General features: G+C 40.8%; 1 protein-coding gene across 1 annotated transcript in view; it reads right to left on the bottom strand.

The window, feature by feature from the left end:
- Window positions 1-15,717, bottom strand: part of LOC106136526 (protein transport protein Sec24C) — a 28,368-nt gene extending 12,651 nt beyond the window's left edge. Inside the window, exons 1-12 of the mRNA XM_060951465.1 lie at window positions 15,590-15,717; window positions 12,783-14,135; window positions 11,763-11,926; window positions 11,089-11,206; window positions 10,506-10,591; window positions 6,981-7,170; window positions 5,442-5,551; window positions 4,804-4,917; window positions 4,035-4,124; window positions 3,077-3,262; window positions 791-938; window positions 240-400 (exon numbers count right to left, since the gene is read on the bottom strand). Coding sequence (XP_060807448.1) covers window positions 240-400; window positions 791-938; window positions 3,077-3,262; window positions 4,035-4,124; window positions 4,804-4,917; window positions 5,442-5,551; window positions 6,981-7,170; window positions 10,506-10,591; window positions 11,089-11,206; window positions 11,763-11,926; window positions 12,783-14,115 — 2,700 coding nt within the window. The 5' untranslated portion in view covers window positions 14,116-14,135; window positions 15,590-15,717. The remainder of the gene's footprint in view (window positions 1-239; window positions 401-790; window positions 939-3,076; window positions 3,263-4,034; window positions 4,125-4,803; window positions 4,918-5,441; window positions 5,552-6,980; window positions 7,171-10,505; window positions 10,592-11,088; window positions 11,207-11,762; window positions 11,927-12,782; window positions 14,136-15,589) is intronic.
- Between the last annotated feature and the right edge of the window lie 755 nt (window positions 15,718-16,472).

Consider the following 16,472-nt stretch of genomic DNA (forward strand, 5'->3'; position numbering starts at 1 on the left):
GTTGCACACGAACAACCATTTTAATATATCATAAGTGAGAAATAACGAGAAACTCACCGTAACATACGTATATATTCATGTAATACGTATATATTCATATAACTGACCGCTGTGCTATGGTAGGTATGATATGATAACAATTCTTGTTTAATATTAAAGATGAATAGTTTGGGACAGATATATATCCAAATCTGAGAAGACAAGGAGCGAGAAAAAGCGAGAAATCTAGAGAAACTCACGGTAAAGTATGTATATTTGTGTAGTTGCCCGCCTGTCAGTCTCGGCAGCTGGCCTATAGTAGCGGCGTCTATATAAGAGTTGTTGCACACAAACAACTCCACGCTGACTCCGGCGGCGGAACACGATTGGCCCAGCTCGTTGTAGGCTGTGGTTTGAGGCGCTGGACATAAAAAAAAAAACATTAATAAATACATGTTAAACTAGCGGCCTGCTACGGATTCGCCCGTGGTATATACATATTATGTCACATCTGAAAATAACGCACCCATTTACGGGTGAAAGTATCAAAAGATTTGCCGTGTGGTTCCCGGAACCAATAAAAAAAAAGAACTGGACCACTCTTTCTAGGCGACTAGGGGATAGGCTTATAAACTTGGGATTCTTCTTTTAGACGATGGTCTAGCAACCTGTCACTATTTGATTCTCAATTCCATCATCAAGCCAAACAGCTGAGCGTGGCCTTTCAGTCTTTCGATGACTGTTGTCTCTGTCTACCCCGTGGTGTATACAGACGTGACTATATGTTACGTTACGGTGGCTCACAACTCACCTAAGATCTGCTTCTCCTTGTCAGTGCCCAGCAACTTCCTCTCCTCCCTGTTGATGAGTTTCCCAGGAGCGTTGTATGTGGGCAGCGTCGTGTGGAATACTAGGAGTTGGCCTGAGGTGTCAGCCGCTTTCAGGGCTTCGAGGCCGGCCTGGGAATATAAATGAATATACATATCTACTTAAAGATCATATATAAATCTTCTTCTTCGTATATTGTAACAGTTGCATCCTCACCACTCTGGAGAGGAGATTGGGGTATGCCTTTGACCATGGATCCTGGATTGGAAGCGACTACCGTCTGACCTCCGCAACCTTTGTAGGGGAACCTTACTCTTAATTCAAATTCCTAGATGTGAAGGTTTAATCACGATAAGAGCATATGTTAGCACTCAAACTAATGTAAACAACTCCTGATCATATAAATTGCAACATTTAAAGTTACCGGGTTCGATCGTCTGTCAAAACATGATGGAAGAATTACTTGTTATAATGAAAAAGGGATAGACAGTTACTGCGGGCAACAAAACAGCTTCTTGCTCCCTTGGAATATGGTAAGCACTAAAAGAAGATAGGAGCGGCGCTATCTCTTGGAGGGATAGACAGAGCTTGACATAATTGCCTCTTAAATGCTTTTGCATTTTTGACATGGTGTTGACATAATTTGTACAGTGTGTACATATTTTATCTTTATTTATTTGACGAAATATTCGTATTATTAGTTCTACATTCATTCGTGTTTTTTAATGTAGACAATGTGTATTCGTCCAAGATGTAGTTTTGAGAGATCCATATTTGTAAATTGAAAATGCTGCAGTGTAGTTTGTTCCGCCGATACACAGAGCATTACCTGAACGGCGGGCAACAAGACAGTCTCCGTCTCCTTGTTCCCCTGGAACATGGCGGGCAGCTGAGCCAGCAGGGACGTGAGCACGGCGCCGCTCTCTTGAGGGGATACACAGAGCATTACCTGAACGGCGGGCAACAAGACAGTCTCCGTCTCCTTGTTCCCCTGGAACATGGCGGGCAGCTGAGCCAGCAGGGACGTGAGCACGGCGCCGCTCTCTTGAGGGGATACACAGAGCATTACCTGAACGGCGGGCAACAAGACAGTCTCCGTCTCCTTGTTCCCCTGGAACATGGCGGGCAGCTGAGCCAGCAGGGACGTGAGCACGGCGCCGCTCTCTTGAGGGGATACACAGAGCATTACCTGAACGGCGGGCAACAAGACAGTCTCCGTCTCCTTGTTCCCCTGGAACATGGCGGGCAGCTGAGCCAGCAGGGACGTGAGCACGGCGCCGCTCTCTTGAGGGGATACACAGAGCATTACCTGAACGGCGGGCAACAAGACAGTCTCCGTCTCCTTGTTCCCCTGGAACATGGCGGGCAGCTGAGCCAGCAGGGACGTGAGCACGGCGCCGCTCTCTTGAGGGGATACACAGAGCATTACCTGAACGGCGGGCAACAAGACAGTCTCCGTCTCCTTGTTCCCCTGGAACATGGCGGGCAGCTGAGCCAGCAGGGACGTGAGCACGGCGCCGCTCTCTTGAGGGGATACACAGAGCATTACCTGAACGGCGGGCAACAAGACAGTCTCCGTCTCCTTGTTCCCCTGGAACATGGCGGGCAGCTGAGCCAGCAGGGACGTGAGCACGGCGCCGCTCTCTTGAGGGGATACACAGAGCATTACCTGAACGGCGGGCAACAAGACAGTCTCCGTCTCCTTGTTCCCCTGGAACATGGCGGGCAGCTGAGCCAGCAGGGACGTGAGCACGGCGCCGCTCTCTTGAGGGGATACACAGAGCATTACCTGAACGGCGGGCAACAAGACAGTCTCCGTCTCCTTGTTCCCCTGGAACATGGCGGGCAGCTGAGCCAGCAGGGACGAGAGCACGGCGCCGCTCTCTTGAGGGGATACACAGAGCATTACCTGAACGGCGGGCAACAAGACAGTCTCCGTCTCCTTGTTCCCCTGGAACATGGCGGGCAGCTGAGCCAGCAGGGACGTGAGCACGGCGCCGCTCTCTTGAGGGGATACACAGAGCATTACCTGAACGGCGGGCAACAAGACAGTCTCCGTCTCCTTGTTCCCCTGGAACATGGCGGGCAGCTGAGCCAGCAGGGACGTGAGCACGGCGCCGCTCTCTTGAGGGGATACACAGAGCATTACCTGAACGGCGGGCAACAAGACAGTCTCCGTCTCCTTGTTCCCCTGGAACATGGCGGGCAGCTGAGCCAGCAGGGACGTGAGCACGGCGCCGCTCTCTTGAGGGGATACACAGAGCATTACCTGAACGGCGGGCAACAAGACAGTCTCCGTCTCCTTGTTCCCCTGGAACATGGCGGGCAGCTGAGCCAGCAGGGACGAGAGCACGGCGCCGCTGTCCTCGGGCAGCGACAGGAAGCCCTCCAGCAGCGGCACGAACATGTCCGACACGTCTCCAACTGACAACATTTGCGGTTGCGCCAGAGTGCCCTGTGAATACAAAAAAAATATTTTCATCTGTACCTACGTATAGTCATGTCTTCCATTGCGGGGTAGATAGGGTCAACGGTTCTCTATCTATTAGCATAAAATTTTGTGTCATAATTTTACATGGCATACCTTTGTTTAGCCTAATAATTGTTACGCATAATATTGTTTGGCATAAATTTTTAGGCATATTTACTTAAGCATACCTTCTATTAGTATAACTTAACCTAACCTAAGATGTACTCGCCTTATTGCGCATTACACTACATCTGCTCCGCGCAAAAAATAAATTAGTCTAAACTATATTTATGCCTTTTGAAATAGTATGCCAAAACCAATTATACCAAAAAACTATTATGACAAAAAATAGTATGCTTAACTCGTTATGGCAAACTAAAATAGGACAAAAAATATTAGTCGAATGAAAGGGATCCCAGGGTTGAAAAGACTGAGAGACCATGTTCAAGTGTATAGGTTTATGATGGAATTGAGTTTCAAATAGTGACAGGCTGCTAACCCATCGCATGCACGATTATATATTATTCATTCCTCGCAGACTTCATTCTGTTTTTTGCATGAATATAGTTATGAATTTGGATGAAACAAAACTAGTATGCAGAGATCGTGGCAATATATTTATATATTTAATTTATAATTTATTTATTTATATGTATTATTTATTTATTTATGTATATTTATGTATTGTTTATTAATTTATATGTATTTATGTATGTTTTTCCTCGCCGTAAAACCAGCGGTTAGCACTCCGACATACCTTGATGTTGTAGAAATGTACTGTTGAACTGTATGTGATGAATCCGACGCGGGTCCAGCTTTTGCCCGTCTGCTCGTCTTTGGGCATAGCCTGGGAAAATAAAAACAATAAAATATTTGCATTCAATTTAAATAAATAGATAAATATAAATATATACAACAATAACACAGATTGAATTAGCCTCGAAGTAAGTTAGTGACTTGTGTAACGAGATACTAACTCAACAATACTATATTTTATAATAAATACTTATATATAAAATAAACTTATATTATATATATAGTTAGTGTGCCGTGTGGTTCCCGGCACTATTACAAAAAAGAATAGGACCACTCCATCTCTTTTCCATGGATGTCGTAAAAGGCGACTAAGGGATAGGCTTATAAACTTAGGATTCCTCTTTTAGGCGATGGGCTAGCAACCTGTCACTATTTGAATCTTGGTTCTATCATTAAGCCAAATAGCTGAACGTGGCCATTCAGTCTTTTCAAGACTGTTGGCTCTGTCTACCCCGCAAGGGATATAGACGTGACCATATGTATGTATGTATATATATAGATAAACATCCAAAGTTCTTTTCTGATCACGACCTGGCCGGGATTCGAACCCGTCCCGGGTAACGTCAACAGACAAGCGTACTACAGCTACGCCACGGAAGCCGTTAAAATTAAACTAAGCGATGGGCTAGCAACCTGTCAATACATCAAGGAGAACTTAATTGGACGATATAGATTACATAGATATGGTCACAAGTAACAAGTATCCGTACCTCTATAATGCTCAGTATGTTCTCGCACACACAATCCAGTAGACCGCTTTTGATGGAGTTGTATGACACGTCGATGACGAACACGACCGCCGGTGGGTTCGGTAGCGTGTTATTCTGAAATAAGTAAAAAAAAATACAATTTTATATAGGAAAATTTGTTGACATTCAAAAGATATTACACTTAATTTTTTCTCCCGACTGATTTACGAGACGCCATTTTGCCAATATACATACATACATACATAAAATCACGCCTCTTTCCCGGAGGGGTAGGCAGAGACTACCTCTTTCCACTTGCCACGATCTCTGCATACTTCCTTCGCTTCATCCACATTCATAACTCTCTTCATGCAAGCTCGGCGGTTTCGGGTACTTTTGACCTGACCCTTTACCAGGACGTCCTTAATTTGATCAAGATACGTGCGTCTAGGTCTTCCCACTTCGAACTTTCCCTCCACACTCTCCTTGTATATCTGCTTAGTCAACCTGCTTTCATTCATCCTCTCCACAATATACACAGGATATAAATATATATGTAAATGAAAATAAATAAATATTTATTTGGAAAGGAGAACAAGTACAATTAAACTAATTAGATAGAATAATAATAATAAATAACAATAAATCGGCATACATACCCGGCAGTACTCCTTAGTGGCGACGATTTCGTAAGCGCCGAGCGCCATCTCGGCGGGCACCCGCCCGTACTGCTGCGTGCCGTTCACGTACTGCGTGTACTCCATCGGCACTGCGGAGGGGGGAGAGGGGGGGACATAATTTATTTATTTATTCAAACTTACATACATACATATGGTCACGTCTATATCCCTTGCGGGGTAGACAGAGCCAACAGTCTTGAAAAGACTGAATGGCCACGTTCAGCTATTTGGCTTAACGATAGAATTGAGATTCAAATAGTGACAGGTTGCTTAGCCTGCCGCCTGAAAGAAGAATCCCAAGTTTATAAGTTTATCCCTTAGTCGCCTTTTACGACATCCAGGGGAAGGAGATGGAGTGGTAATATTCTTTTTCCTATTGGTGCCGAGAACCACACTGCATTTATTATTCAAACTTCATTGCTCAAAATACAAATGTATAGCACAATTGGCGGACTTAATGCTGGAAGCATTATCTACCAGTCAACTATTGGGTCTGACAGAGAATTTTATGTAGGGTTTAGGTTTTAAATAAATCAGTGTACAAGCGTAGAGGAACGAACGGACAAAAAACACGAAATCTTCGCACTTGTCAAAAAGACATTTCAAAATTAACCGTCCGCCGAATCTATGGCGGGACGAAAGAGTTTCGTGCATGCATAAACATTAAAACGGAACGTTTGTCCGTTTGTTCCTTAAATTTTATTTTATTTATTAAATACATTTACATTTCATGGATGTCGTAAAAGGCGACCAAGGGAAAGGCTTATAAACTCGGGATTCTTTAGGCGATGGGCAATGAGCAACCTGTCACTATTTGAATCTCAATTCTATCAATAAGCCAAATAGATGAACGTGGCCTATCGTTTCGCAGGCGCAAGGGATATAGACGTGATTATATGTACGTATGTACAATCAAAATATGACCCTAAATCCCTACATACCCATAAATAACTCAATCAACGGTATTTTTTTTTTCTTTTAATTTCAGATTCTAAATAAAAAGACTGACTTGCCGGTTGACTGGAAGTGATCCCTTTATGGGATAAGTCCGCCATTGCTAGTGATTTGTTTATTTTATAACTTTGTACTATTTTCTTGTTACTGTGTAAATTTCTATGGAATAAAGATATTACAAACAAACAAACAAAAGTACCGTGTGGTTCCCGGCACCAATACAAAAAAGAATAGGACCACTCCATCTCTTTCCCATGGATTTCGTAAAATGCGACTAAGGGATAGGCTTACAAACTTGAGATTCTTTTTTTAGGCGATAGGCTAGCAACTTGTCACTATTCGAATCTCAATTCTATCCTAAAGCCAAATAGCTGAACGTGGCCTATCAGTCCGCTCAGGACTGTTGGCTCTGTCTATCCCGCGAGGGATATAGACGTGATTATATGTACGTATGTTCAATCAAAATATGACCCCAAAACCCTACAAACCCAAAAAAAAAGTCAATCAACGGTTAATATATTTTTTTTCTTAAATTTCAGATTCTAAATAAAAAAAAAGACTCACCCTCAGTGGTGGCTTTGCAGAAGGCGCACTTGAAATGCCTGCCGGCGTCTATGAACTTCATGTTTGGACACATGTACGCCTTGCAGCGGCCGCAGCGCACGGGGCCCATGCTGGGGGAGTTGGTCAGGGCCGCGAAGTCCAGGAGTGGGGGCTCCAGCTCAGCGCCTACGGTTTCCGCCATCGGTGATATCTGGAATTATCGAAAGGAGAAAATGAGATATTACTGACTAGCGACCCGCCCCGGCGTCGCACGGGTGCAAAATTATAAATGTTATTATACATAAAAACCTTCTTATACATAAATTATTGCTAATCAAACTAAAAAATAAAAAATAAAAATTAATGACAAAGGAATTATAAAACAGTAGTAGCAAGTCAACAATCAGTTATAGTCAATTACCTCTGATTAAAATTATAACAAAATTAAATTTATAAACAAAACAATTTAAATCTGAGTAAAAAGCGTGGGGTGCCTGATGTAGTAAATATTAAAATCATTCTATTAGCATATATTTATGACAAGAGAGTTATGAAAATGAAGTAAAATGCACCCCACGCTTTTTACTCTGATTTAAATTGTTTTGTTAATAAATTTAATTTTGTTATAATTTTAATCAGAGGTAATTGACTATAACTGATTGTTGACTTGCTACTACTATTTTATAATTCCTTTGTCATTAATTTTTATTTTTTAGTTTGATTAGCAATAAAAGCGTAGTTTTTTAGTTTTTTTTAAACTATTATTTATTTTCTATTTTTTAGTTTGATTAGCAATAAAACGCGTAGTTTTTTAGTTTATTTATACAATTATTTTTTGGAATTAACACTTCTAGTATAACTATCTTACTAGAAAAGACTTTCGCAACCATGCCCCCATCGCCGGAGGTTGTCACAACAAATTTTCTTAAAGTTATATGTGGCCTGATTGGATTAAATCTCATAATATTCTCATCATCATGATTCTTTTTTAGGCGATGGGCTTGCAACCTGTCACTATTTGAATCTCAATTCTATCTTAAAGCCAAATAGCTGAATGTGGCCTATCAGTCCTTACAAGACTGTTGGCTCTGTCTACCCCGCAAGGGATATAGACGTGATTATATGTATGTATGATGATTGTTAAACGCAGTTGAAAAGAATTTTATAGTGATAAATCACTGTTAATAATATTTTTGACTATCCAACAAAATAATAATTTTCGATTTTGGCCTTGCCAGGAATCAAACCACAAGATTAAGAGGCAGATTGATACAGGAACAAAAATATTTCAAACATACCTCCACTGCCTTTACAACCAGGAACGCAACAATGTTTATCTGAAGACATCGTGGCACTTTTGTTGTAAAATCTGTCTTTCACAAAAACAAACACAAACTTGGGACTCCTATCTCAAATAATCAGGTACTTTTTACAGGAGTCCTATCTCAAAATATCTGCACAACACAGTGAACACAGTCAGAGTCCAATCTCAGATGATAAAATCACACGAATATCCGGAAGAACAAAGCTCGACTCAACGGAAGATTCCAAACTCCAAATAACGACAAGTTATCAGCACAAAACAAAGTGCAAATAGGTAAATACACAGGCACCGGTATAAAAAAACAGAAAGAAAGTTTACAGGTGTTCGAATCGAATTCATAACTTACTGCAAAACTTATTTAACATAAATAAACTGTCACTCATTTTCCAAACGAGTATTACAGTGTTGCTATTATAAATAGGCAAAAGATACCTAATGTTAATTCAAGAATTGCATTAATATGTTAAATACGTATTAAATATCGCAAAGTTCTGTAGGTAGTAACTTAATTCTTGTATTATTGTAAATTTAGTTGTTCAATTTTCATTTATTACTTTTGTTTTAATACTTATATATTTTTTATTGCTTTAAAATATTCTACTAATTCTACTATTGTTTCTAATGGTAATTCTAAATGGAGCGATGCGATGAAATAAAATAGCCTCAGGTTAATAGTAACATTATATGGAAATATATTACATCTCTTTTTGGACTCCTTATACGTCAGAACTTCTTGGTTTCTTGTATGGAGATTACTGGCACTGGTGCTATCTCTGTCTCTCTTACTCTCATACGAAGGATCTAAAAATGAATTTATTAATCCTGGCAGTTTTAATAAGGATAATGAGAAACTCTGTTCAAAATATTGCATTGTCATCGGTCCTTGATACGTGTGCAAAGTTCCAAGTTGATCAGACGTTTAGAAATCAGTGAAAATTAAGCTCAAAGATTCCGTTACATACATACATACAACCCAAGCTAATAAAAGCGTAGTAAAAATGCTGCAGTGTAGTTTGTTCCGCCGCTTCTTCTACACATGCGCTTTGGAAGCGGTAGTAGTTATAATTAGATTTAAGTTATGTGACGTCAATAAGTGATACCTTGTATCCAATTTTGAAAATAAATCTATTCTATTCTATTCTATTCCTTCCTCTTGAATCACTCTACCTGTTACAAAAAACCGCATCAAAATCCGTTGCGTAATTTTAAAGATTTAAGCATACAGACAAACAGACTAAAATAGCGACTTTGTTTTATACTATATAGTGATAATAGTGATACTAGCTATTGCGCAAGGCTATACTCCCGAGGGAAGTTCTAGAAAAAATTGTAGGTTACTTCCGAAGGTCCATTCTATATCTGTGACAAATTTCGTGAAATTCAGTCCAGTAGTTTTTGATTTAATTCGTTACAAAAATACAAATGTTTTCTCTTTATTAATAGCGTAGAAATTTCTGTACATTGAATATCCCATAAGCTTATCAACTTGGAATTCCTCTTGATAGTGATGGGCTAGCAACCTATCACTATTTAAATCTCAGTTCTATCATTGAGCCTCAAAGCTGAATGTGACCTATCAGTTTTTCCAGACTGCTGGCTGTCTATCCCGCAAGGGATATACTATCTTTAGAATCATAATCCCAGCATAAAAACAAAATGTTAGTTCGTCCGTTCTAAAATGTATCTTAACACGTTACGATAAAGCACATCATAATCCTTTAGTATCTTTTGTTGTATATAAATCAAAACAATGACGTATAAAAGGGAGGTTTCTTTTTAATCCTACTAATATTATAAATGCAAAAGTTTGTGAGTATATCAGTATGGATGTTTGTTACTCTTTCACGCAAAAACTACTGAACCTATTACCATGAAATTTGGTATTAAGTGGCTGAAGACCCAGTCTAACATATAGGCTACTTTTTATCCCGGAGTTACCGCGGGATTGATTGTTAAGTTATGATAGGGTTTCCACGCGGACGAAGTCGCGGGCGGCCTCTAGTGTATAATGGGAATATAAGATGACTAGCGACCCGCCCCGGCTTCGCACGGGTGCAAAATTCGGAAAAAATTAAACATAAAAACCTTCCTCTTGAATCACTCTACCTGTTACAAAAAACCGCATCAAAATCCGTTGCGTAATTTTAAAGACTTAAGCATACAGACAAACAGACTAAAATAGCGACTTTGTTTTATACTATGTAGTGATGGGAAATACTCACAACAACACAGAACGGAATGGATGTCTGCTTCAGGAGGTCAGCGGTCACCGGGACACTGTACATTGAGCTCCTGATGTAACGGGGACCTGGAAATCAAGAAACTTAAATTGATCTGAGAACCTTGGCCGTTGACCGTGTGGTTTCCAGCACTTTAGAAAAGGACCACTCCACATCTTTTCCATTTAGTAGTAAAAGGCGACTAAGGGATAGGCTTGTAAACTTGGGCTCGCAACCTGATACTATATTAATCTCAATTCCATCATTAAGTCCTACAGCTGAACGTGGACTATCAGACGTTTAAAGACTGTTGGCTCTGTGTATATGTAGCGGTCCTATTCCAAAGTGCTGGGAACCACACGGCACACAGTTTATATACATTTGTTTTGAAACTGTATTTTGTGACTGTTTGTTATTCCTTGGCACCCGTCACTATTTGAATCTCAATTCCATCATTGAGCCAAATAGCTGAACGTGGCCATTCAGTCTTTTCAAGACTCTGTCTACCCCGCAAGGGATATAGACGTGACCACATATATGTAAGTATGTACGTATGTACAATGGTAAGAAAATGGTATTTACTCACTCGCGTTCCCTTTGTCATCGACGACGAAATCTGTGGTCACCAGCGGTGGCACCTGACCCTTCTCGTTGGTGACGAACACGCCCCCCCTATTGGCCTGGTCATCGGCCATCACTTGAATCTGCAACAATTTGTTCCATTAATATCCTGATTAAATATATATAAATAAATATACACAGGACAAATTACACAGATTGAGTTAGCCTCGAAGTAAGTTCGAGACTTGTGTTACGAGATACTAACTCAACGATACTATATTTTATAATAAATACTTATATAGATAAACATCCAGGACCCAGGCCAATCAGAAAAAGTTCTTTTTCTCATCATGCCCTGGCCGGGATACGAACCCGGGACCTCCGGTGTCACAGACAAGCGTGTTACCGCTGCGCCACAGAGACCGTCGACATTTGAGATGACGGACAATTGACTAGGGAAGAATATCTCTCTCTCTCATAAGTCTCGCATCCCTGGATTGGCTTTTACGGCGGCAAGATAAACAGCTGGCACTCCATGTTTATTCTTCAATAACAACTCTCGTAGCATGACACGCGCGACGCAGTTTCAATCGCGCGATAAGCTATCGCCGTCCCGTTTAAAAAAAAAAAAAAAAAAAAGAGATGGAGTGGTACTATTCTTTTTTGTATACGGCTCTAGACGCTTGATAGATAACTTACCGGGCTTGGCATGTGATCCGGATCCAGTTGCTTCTGCGGCTGCTGATACTGCTGTCCAGGGTAGCTGGGTTGCTGACCAGGGAACGGAGGCTGGTGGGGCGGGTACCCTGAAGTGGGGGGCTGGAAGCTCTGCGGTTGCTGCTGGACGGGCGCCGGTGGCATTCCTGAGAATCATTGTTAAATAGGATATTGAGGTGTGGATCTTTTGTCAAAACCTGGTTTGGCGTCGTAAATGGTTCTTAAACTGAATACGCTGAATAGACTAGTGAGTGAGAGTGAAGCGCAGTGGCAGATGAAACTTACACGCTAAAAAGAGAAAGAAAGAGATGATCTCTCTCTTATACGATATGCAAGACAACAGTTCCGATAAAAATACCCTCAATTTTTGTTCACGCAGGAATTTCATGAAATTCACACTCGGAGCACCCCTAGACAACATATTATGTAACCTCCTAGCCAAAGTTAACATCTTCAGACCAAGCAGTTAGGTATGTGCGTTGTTATGTCAGTCAATCAGTCAAAAATCAGTTTCCTCTTTTATATAATTTAGCGCCACCTTTAAAAGAATACAGGTTTATCGCAAATCCTACGGTAACTTAAGCTCGTGATTGAAGGTACTCCATGTCCTTTTCTAGACTCTTAATCTATACTAATATTATAAAGCTGAAGAGTTTGTTTGTTGTTTGAATGCGCTAATCTGAGGAATTACTAGACCGAATTGAAAAATTATTATTGCGTCGAAAAGACCTTTTATCGTAATAACATCACATATAAGGAGCAAAGAAATCATGAAAAAAACGGGGAAAATTATTCATCCTTTAGGGCTTCAATGATGCCCATAATAACTATTACACGCGGACGAATTATATATACGCTAAATTTCAAGATTGGTTCGGTAGATAACGCTTGAAGAGGTAACAAACAAACTTACTGCCGCATTTATAATATTAGTTGGTTTTGGCATATAGACAAAAGAACGATTTTGATTCATAAGTAAATACCAAATCAAGATGGTCTTACCATAACCAGGCTGCTGTCCATATCCTGGCTGGTTAGCGGGCATCCCTGGATACTGCCTCTGCTGCGAAGCTGGGGGCGGCATATGTGGTAACCCCGGCATCTGATACTGTGGCTGTGGGGGTACTCCAGGTTGACTGAACCCTTGGTTTTGATACTGCTGAGGTTGAGACATGCCTGGTTGTGGAGGTAAGCCTGGTTGAGAAAACCCTGGTTGAGATGGTAAGCCTGGTTGAGATAAACCTTGGGGTGGCAACCCAGGTTGGGGAGGTAAACCTGGTTGAGACAATTGAGGTGGCATTCCTGGTTGCTGCAACCCCTGCTGGTTTTGCTGAGGTGGTATACCTGGTTGGGGAGGCAAACCAGGTTGGCTTAAGCCTGGCTGTGCTTGAGATGATGGAGGTAAGCCTTGAGGCTGAGGGGGTAATCCAGGTCTATTGAGATTAGATTGAGGAGGTAATCCTCCTTGGGATTGCGGAGGCCCATGTTGCTGTGATAAGCCCTGTGACTGAGGTAAACCTGGTTGCGGAAGACCTGGTTGTCCAGGCTGTTGAAAACCTGGTTGAGGTTGCGGCATTCCCGGTTTATGCCCTGGCGGCGGTAATCCCGTCTGGCGGGAAGCCTGCGGTGGAAGCCCTGGTTGCTGCGGAGGCATTTGACCTGGTTGCTGTGGAGGCATTTGACCTGGTTGCTGTGGAGGCATTTGACCTGGTTGCTGTGGAGGTATTTGACCTGGACCGGGTCTAGAACCAGGTGGACCAAAAGGTTGTTGTCCCATTGGCGCTCCAGAAAGTTGACTAGGTTGCGAGCTCATCGGCTGCTGCATGGATTGACCTTGAGGGAAATTCGACTGACTTGAGGGTGGGCCCTGAAACCCTTGAGGGAAAGACGTGGGCACAGGACCAGGGGTTGACGACGGAGGTGGCACTTGAGGTTTTTGACCCATCGGCGGTTGCATTTGCGATGGCGCTCCACCAACTGGGGGACGACCAGGAGGAAACGACCCGACAGGTCTTTGTCCAGGCGGGGCTTGACCAGGGCCGAATCCTGGTTGGGAAAAGTTGTTCCCAGGAGGGAACTGCCCAGGAGGCAATTGCCCTGGAGGTAATTGAGAAGATGGGGGCCCAAATCCTTGAGGTCCATTCAAGTTCATGCCTTGCATTTTTTGGGACATATCGTTTTGATCAAAGGGTTTAGATGGTGGACCATTTGTGGGTGTTTGGCCGTATATGTTGGCATTAGGTACACCATTGTGATCTTGGGCTGGGGGGTAACCCATGGGGTTATTTGGTGCATTATTGTTTTGCCCCGGAGGCAGGTACATTGGATTCATCATTTTGTTTGAAGCCGTTCTACCTGGAAAACAAAATTTTACTTTCAACATTTTTATAACTAGGCAAAGGGTTTTATTTTTTTATGTACATAAATTATAAACAGGAGCATTTAATACAGTAATTCTAGTACAGAGGTGCTACTTATTTCAATAGAAATCTCTTCCAGTAGACCCATGAGAGGAGAGATGAGTATTGGAGCAGTATGGCATGTGCATAAATATTGTTTAGCATATTTAACTAAAAATACATTACATATATTTTTTAAACTAACACAGCACGTCGTTCTGAAAGAAAATACATCCCTGCTGCCCTAATGACTATGGGTTGAAGAAAGTACATATAATACTGCTAAGTTTCAAAGTTAAAGGCAAATTTACAAGATTAATACAGGAGCCCTTGAAAATAGGATAAGAATCAATAATTTCAAGAATAAATGAACATTTTTTATTTACATGTACAACACCAAAGAAGTGTTGCCAGTGTTTAAAGTGGTGTTCAGTTCTTTCTATGGTTGTAAAATAACTTTGTCAGGAAAATTGTACCTTTTAAAAAATATATATAATACAAATAAATAAATATATACAGGACAACACAGATTAAGTTAGCGTCAAGTTAAGCACACAATCTCTGCGCCATAGAGGCTGTCATATTTCTTATGTTGAGTTATATCACTTTGAGGTCAGCATGTATGCATCTTTTTAAATGAATAAAGAGAAATATACTCGAATCAAGGATAAGGTATGTGAAAATATAGGCACTTTTTTTAAGACTTTCTTTAATTTTATTGTCCTAATAAGCCCTATTTTTAATGATGCCTGAGCATAGGGATAATTATAAGCATACCCTAAGGTCATTTACTGCATGCGATATACCATCATATTTTGAAGATTTTCCTTTGAAAACAAACTGTCTCTCAGATGCATTGAATTAGCCTAAACAACATATTCTTATTTCATTATTATGAAGCAAGTAGTATATATGTATAACCATTGTAATTTATCACTTAAACTGAAATTGTGTCAATCCTCAGATAAAGAGGTTAGATCATCTCAGGAATTTATGACATCAACGCATAAAAACAAATATACATACAATGTATAGGCTCACTAACACCAGAAACACTATAAAAACCAGAATAATTGGTTGAATTGTAACTAATTGAGATCAAAACAGGATTCCAATAGGTAAGAAATGGAACAGACATACCAAAGAATTCTCTTCTATTTAAATCACTGTTTTCACCATAAGCCAGCAAACACTCTAAATATTTATCAAAACTTATAAAATAGATAACGCAAACTGAGTGAAAGAAGTTAAACTAGAGGTAGAATCAGATTAAAATTCTTACAATCTTGTTAGCAGAACGATCATCTGCCATGTCAACTTTGTTAGCAAATTAAACACAGTTTCACTCATGTTCCGAGCACACGTATTTAAGAAGATATGTAGTTTGTGAACTTGTCTTGAGATACTTACGGCTTCAGAGGGATTTATAAACGAAATATTGCAGTAAAAAATATAAACAATATCCTGATATCACGTAAACCTTCGGGCCACGTATTCTGGCAGATTGACAGAGTGTTGTCATCGTAGCAACGCCGATGTGGAACTTTTGAAGTTTCGAATTTTAGTACTTGAAACGGAACGGTGTCGTCAACACCAGCCTGCACCAAACTTATACGGTTAATATGTAACTTGTACGAATGCATGGCCTTTTTTTACATGTAACAATTTTTATTTTTCAATCGGAAATAGACAAAAGCCTGAACGATCAATAAGTTCTAAATTTTCTAGGCTACTTACGTAGGAACGTAATTAGCGTCACATGGCAACACAATTCAAGGAATGTCAGTGTCGCTCTCTATTCCTAAAACTTTCAACCTTAACGCAAATGCTTAAGGTTTATATTCGAATGAACGTAGATTTAGAAAATATGAGCGTGAGTTTTCATTTCATAAAGGAAAATGGGCAAAAATAATTTTGCCCTAACAATGTTTTTTACGCCTGCACGGAACAAGGAACACATATCAACATTATTCATTGTTCCGTGCAGGTGCACTAAACATTATTCATCCTTAAAATATAATTAATTAGGCTGAAAACAAAGGTGGGCTCTCAGTTTTCCCGCGATTTACAATTACGATTCGAAATAAGGTAGTACACAGCAAGTTAAAATAATTTTACTCAAACTAGCTTAATTAAATATTATAGTGTATAAAAATGGAAAACTGAGCATAGGTGCCTTTTAGTCAAAACACCGGGGAGGAATGAAGCTTCGCAGACCAGACACCAGCCAGACTCTCCCTCCGCGCACTCATACCTACGCATGCGTGTTTGAGGGTTGATTAGTGGTTTACCA

The sequence above is a fragment of the Amyelois transitella genome, chromosome 25 (assembly GCF_032362555.1).
Source record: "Amyelois transitella isolate CPQ chromosome 25, ilAmyTran1.1, whole genome shotgun sequence".
Lineage (NCBI taxonomy): Eukaryota > Metazoa > Arthropoda > Insecta > Lepidoptera > Pyralidae > Amyelois > Amyelois transitella.